The 6,350-nt window shown below is 40.3% G+C and overlaps 1 protein-coding gene across 1 annotated transcript in view; it reads right to left on the bottom strand.

The window, feature by feature from the left end:
* The window catches only part of myom3 (myomesin 3), a gene marked incomplete at its 5' end in the record, with an annotated part of 36,038 nt that overhangs the window by 24,597 nt on the left and 5,091 nt on the right, over nt 1–6,350 (bottom strand). Inside the window, one exon of the mRNA XM_079470370.1 lies at nt 1,628–1,732. Coding sequence (XP_079326496.1) covers nt 1,628–1,732 — 105 coding nt within the window. The remainder of the gene's footprint in view (nt 1–1,627; nt 1,733–6,350) is intronic.

The raw sequence follows: 6,350 nt of genomic DNA on the forward strand, positions 1-6,350 counted from the left end.
TATACTCAAAGTTTATCATATAGATAAACATATACGGCTACTACACGAGCAAATGAGTGTAATCATTGACAAAGCTTGTCATTTTATCTTTACGACAAATATTAAGAAAATATTTGGAAAGTTTTTAAAAAATGTTTGAGATTCTCACTTACGAACAATTTATCTTAAGAACAATCTATTATTTGGTGAATCCGGCCCCTGGTCTTCCTTCATCTCGCCCCTGAGAGCCACATCTATACCTCAAAGCTCTGAACTGACATTTCATCCAGAAAACACATTTGATCAACACGACACAGCCTCATTCAGAGGTTCATACATCATGTTATATTAAATTATTTTCAATCCCAAAACTTTGGCGAACAACCCTAAGCGGTCAGAAGACGAATAACAAGGGCTTTTAGCTGCAGTGCGTATGTGACCTGTGTACACGGATGTTTTAATAAGAGATACAGCCGAGAGACAGTCAGACGCTTCGTGACATTACTGCATATGAGAGAGATTACAGAGGGAACACACTGTGTGTCTCTCGCTCACCTTGACATAAACACAAAAACTACAGCGAGACCTTCACTCGAACCCTTCTGCCAGGATTTAACACTCATCCTCAAATCATACGGCCTGCATCTGAAGTTTGACTTACTGAGACTTTGACTTTACTTTTTATCCCAGAACTCGGAAACGTCTTTCCCAGACTCTCTCTCTCTCTCTCTCTCTCTCTCTCTCTGTCTCTCTCTCTCTCTCTCTCTCTCTCTCTCTCTCTCTCTCTCGTCTCTCTCTCTCTCTCTCTCTCTCTCTCTCTCTCTCTCTCTCTCTCTCTCTCTCTCACTCTCACTCTCACTCACACACACGGGCTCTACTGTAGGATGCGTGATGGTGTAAATGTCTCTCTCTCTCTCTCCTCTCTCTCTCTCTCTCTCTCTCTCTCTCTCTCTCTCTCTCTCTCTCTCTGTCTCTCTCTCTCTCTCTCTCTCTCTCTCTCTCTCTCACTCACACACACGGGCTCTACTCCTCTCTGTGGAGGATCACAGGTCTGAAAACTAAAGTGGCTCTCAGATGTCTTTGCATTGCAAGTAAAGCTGTTGGGTATGAGGGCTGAAGACAGAAGAAGAGATTTTTTGGGGGTAAATCTTGTGAAAATGTGCAGGCGCGTTCCACATCCATCCCTGATTTTCATTCAAAACAGAGCAACGTGTCCCCTTCAACACATGATATACAGTACTGGATAACCAATTTAGGAAGATGGATGAATGTCAGGATGACACTGTTAAAAATGTACATTTATATTGCATGTATCGATAAACTGCATAAATGTAAATGTTCAGACAGATCGATGATGCTTTCTGAACAATGTTTATATGGACATAATGCCAGAGTGCAATGCCTAAAAATGCTGACGTGGCATAATCTAGAGTTTGCTAAAGTGAGGTTTTGTCTACTCAAATTTGTGAATTAAAAATAATAATAATAATAATTTGAGTAGGCCTACATTGAAAATTAGATTTTTGAATGGCTTTTCAAAATGAGCAAACCGAAAACGTACTATTGGAAATACTTTGACAAACATTTCGCATAAAAATAAACAAAAACGTAATATGCAAGAGGTTAGTGTGAGGGTTGTGTGTGTTACCATGTCCTGTGGCGCGGGAACTTCGGCTTGGTCAGAATCTCCTTCACAGACATGACGTCACCGGAAATGATGGGATAGAATTCACTGAGCGAGGCCGTTTCATCGCTGTTCATGAAACACAAAGGTTAAAAAACACATGTTAAAGTTGCTCTACCTGACACCCACAGGTACTGTTATGTGTGTGAGGCTGGGGCAGATGATATATTTATGAATATCCGCGATGAAATAAAATGATCGTCATTGTGACTGATTTTAACTCTTTTTATTTTCCCATAAATTTGAGTCCTTGAATTTTATGAAGAGTGTTTTATTAGACCAGCATTCATTCGCAGTATTTGTACATGATCGTGAGCTGGTGTGTCTCAGTCCCCGGAGACCCGGACTGTGGTGGTGGGGGAATCCGCGCCAAAAACTAAAAAACGCTCCGTTTAAGCGTTCAAGCGGTCTGTCTGTCAAATTTATTTCTAGTTCAAAACACTTCACAATTTCATGTTTACAGAAAATAGACATACCCTTTAGTACAGACAACATAAGAAAAGCACACAGACAAAAAATGATGATTGTATTTTGACGTTTAATAAAAATAATAATAATATTTATAGTAGTATTGTAAATTAAGTAAAAAACAAGCCATATATTAATTATAATATTGTCAAACTGTTTCTCTGTTTAATTCGCATTGGTATGATTTACTGTATTATCCCACCGTAACAAAGTCAGTGTAGCTACACGCTCTTGGGACAGCAGGGGGCGTCGCGGGCACAAACTCTGAACTCCACCTCTTTTATAAATGCACAAGTTCTATATTTGTTTCTAGATGGGGTCTCAGATGTTTGTGAAAAGACACTAGTGCTCAGATACCAAAAGTATAAGTGAATTGAATTTTTTGCTCTTTACAGTGTTATTGTGTGCCAACAATTGTCTGATTGATTAACAATGTAATGAAAACTATTCTATTCTATTCTATTCTATTCTATTCTATTCTATTCTATTCTATTCTATTCTATTCTATTCTATTCTATTCTATGCATGAGTATAGTTTTAATTGTTCAGTATCGAATGTTCTTTTTCATGTTTTAACACCATCTTGAAATGTCACAAAATGTCTGGATTCACACACAAAGGCATAAAAGTGTACACGTCAGCGGTTCTGGGTTTCTGTACATGTAGGTCAGAGCGCTCACAGTGGCTTGAGCGTGATCTCTCACAGGCCTGTAATGCTCTTCAGCTGCGCGTGAGGGTTTAACAGGGATCAACACCCAAAGGAGACCGTGTATCAAATCAAATCAGCCCTTAACAGTGTGGATTCTCTCTCCACCTCCATGTGTCATTTCACACGGCAGATACTGATGCTTCTAACAGCATGCGAGATCTTCACTTAACTTAAGCTTGAGGAACCTGCGGATTCAGACTGCTGCGTTAGACCCTCTTCATGGTTATTATTATACAGCAGCAGTTTGGATTGGATAACAATGTGGGAAGCCGAGTGACTCTTCCGTCTCGTGTGTTGGTAAAATGGATTTAGCTTTTTGGAATGATTCAATATAGCTGTATAAATGCAAATAAAGCATGTTTTAAGGTCAAATCTGTCATTTGTTGTGCAACACATGTCAACGTGCAGAACTGCAAACAGAACAAATGTGGAGTCGTAGTGAATTTGTCAAGCGTGACTGATAATGTTTTGTTTCCAAAAACATCTTTAATGAATGCGCACAGATCTGAGATTTGTCAGTTCTCATGACACGCACATGTTTCTAATGTTCACGTATTGACCGTCACGCAAGTCGAGGCCAGCGATGCATTAGATAACACGCTCGACGAAAAGCAGAAGTTCATCTGCACGTTTAAAGAACTCTGAAGAAAAGGAAGTTCTTTTCACTCATTGTGCAACGTGAGCTTCAGCTTTCTGAACACAAACACGGCTCGTGTTGACTTTGACTTACAAATAAGACAGAGGAGAAGTTGCGCTGAATGACATTTATCAGCTTTTGGCATCATTATTGTTGTTTGAAGTGTAAACAAGCTTTCTGTCAGTTAACAGACAGTTTCCACATCCAAAGCTTTAAGGTTTCATGATTCTAATGATAAATCAGTCAAAACCTGAGACAGTTTGGGGATCTTTGATGACTCGAGTGCGTTTGGTATTGGTGTGCTACACAAGCTTGAAATCAACAGATTAGTTGTTTTACTTGGCTTGTCACAATGCATTCTGGGATTGCATTCTCTAAGAGGAATATGTGACAAAGCCTTTAGCATTTGCACCAGGAGCATGTTTGTGTAATGTTGCCTACTCTTCAAAAACCGGGTCACATATGGACAATGTTCAGGTTTGTGCTGTGTAGGAAGGTCACTATATTTTGAATCAAGCTATTCGTAGGCAAAGTTATCAGATATGACACACACCCCAACATCACTGAATAAGTCTTTTACAGTTATATCCAGATCACCTTTCACCCGCTCATAACAAAAGAGCAAGTTATTACACGGCTTATTGGAATGCTTGATTCTGATTGGCCAGTTGTGACATTTGCAGATTCGTTATTCCAAGATAACAACCTCTCAAAACTAATAACACACGGGAACCCGGATGCAGGAAATCATTTTGACATTTAAATATAAATATGAATTTAAAAAACACATATATGACATTATATTTATAAATGATTCAACCAAATTGCCAGTTCGTGACATTTGAACGTAGCTTCTTACCTTAAAACCAAAAGTAAGCAGCTTTTCCTCGCTGAAGGTCTGTATTCTGTAAAAATGAGCTAAAAATGTATGTGTTGTTGTGAGGGTCTTTCTGTTGTGTGTGTGTGTTGTGTGGTTGTCCTTCTGTTGTGTGTGTGTGTTGTGTGGGTGTCCTTCTGTTGAGTGTGTGTGTGTGTGTATTGTTGTCAGGGTGTACAACTGTTGAGTGTGTGTGTATTGTTGTGAATCTGGCCTTCAGTTTTGTGTGTGTTTTTGTGAGGGTGTCCTCATGTTGAGTGTGTGTGTGTGTGTGTGTGTGTCTATGTGTGTGCATTGTTGTAAGTGTGTGTATTGTTTTGAGGGTGTCCAACTGTTGAGTGTGTGGCCTTCAGTTGTGTGTGTGAGTGTGTGTGTGTGTGTGTCTGTGTGTTTGTAATTGTTGTTAGTGTGGCCTTCAGTTGTGTGTGTGAGTGTGTGTCTGTGTCTGTGTGTTTGTAATTGTTGTTAGTGTGGCCTTCAGTTGTGTGTGTCTGTGTGTTTGTAATTGTTGTTAGTGTGGCCTTCAGTTGTTTGAGTGTTGAGTGTGTGTGTCTGTGTGTTTGTAATTGTTGTTAGTGTGGCCTTCAGTTGTGTGAGTGTTGAGTGTGTGTGTGTGTGTGTGTGTGTGTGTGTCTGTGTGTTTGTAATTGTTGTTAGTGTGGCCTTCAGTTGTGTGTGTGAGTGTGTGTCTGTGTCTGTGTGTTTGTAATTGTTGTTAGTGTGGCCTTCAGTTGTGTGTGTCTGTGTGTTTGTAATTGTTGTTAGTGTGGCCTTCAGTTGTTTGAGTGTTGAGTGTGTGTGTGTGTGTCTGTGTGTTTGTAATTGTTGTTAGTGTGGCCTTCAGTTGTTTGAGTGTTGAGTGTGTGTGTGTGTGTGTGTCTGTGTGTTTGTAATTGTTGTTAGTGTGGCCTTCAGTTGTGTGAGTGTTGAGTGTGTGTGTGTGTCTGTGTGTTTGTAATTGTTGTTAGTGTGGCCTTCAGTTGTGTGTGTGTTGAGTGTGTGTGTGTCTGTGTGTTTGTAATTGTTGTTAGTGTGGCCTTCAGTTGTGTGTGTCTGTGTGTTTGTAATTGTTGTTAGTGTGGCCTTCAGTTGTGTGTGTGAGTGTGTGTCTGTGTCTGTGTGTTTGTAATTGTTGTTAGTGTGGCCTTCAGTTGTGTGTGTCTGTGTGTTTGTAATTGTTGTTAGTGTGGCCTTCAGTTGTTTGAGTGTTGAGTGTGTGTGTGTGTGTCTGTGTGTTTGTAATTGTTGTTAGTGTGGCCTTCAGTTGTTTGAGTGTTGAGTGTGTGTGTGTGTGTGTGTCTGTGTGTTTGTAATTGTTGTTAGTGTGGCCTTCAGTTGTGTGAGTGTTGAGTGTGTGTGTGTGTCTGTGTGTTTGTAATTGTTGTTAGTGTGGCCTTCAGTTGTGTGTGTGTTGAGTGTGTGTGTGTCTGTGTGTTTGTAATTGTTGTTAGTGTGGCCTTCAGTTGTGTGAGTGTTGAGTGTGTGTGTGTGTCTGTGTGTTTGTAATTGTTGTTAGTGTGGCCTTCAGTTGTGTGTGTGTTGAGTGTGTGTGTGTCTGTGTGTTTGTAATTGTTATTAGTGTGGCCTTCAGTTGTGTGTGTGTTGAGTGTGTGTGTGTGTGTCTGTGTGTTTGTAATTGTTGTTAGTGTGGCCTTCAGTTGTGTGTGTGTTGAGTGTGTGTGTGTGTGTCTGTGTGTTTGTAATTGTTGTTAGTGTGGCCTTCAGTTGTTTGAGTGTTGAGTGTGTGTGTGTGTGTCTGTGTGTTTGTAATTGTTGTTAGTGTGGCCTTCAGTTGTGTGTGTGTGTGTGTGTGTGTGTGTCTGTGTGTTTGTAATTGTTGTTAGTGTGGCCTTCAGTTGTGTGTGTGTTGAGTGTGTGTGTGTCTGTGTGTTTGTAATTGTTGTTAGTGTGGCCTTCAGTTGTGTGTGTGTTGAGTGTGTGTGTGTGTGTCTGTGTGTTTGTAATTGTTGTTAGTGTGGCCTTCAGTTGTGTGTGT

This window comes from Barbatula barbatula (assembly GCF_947034865.1).
Source record: "Barbatula barbatula genome assembly, chromosome: 12".
NCBI classification, from domain to species: domain Eukaryota; kingdom Metazoa; phylum Chordata; class Actinopteri; order Cypriniformes; family Nemacheilidae; genus Barbatula; species Barbatula barbatula.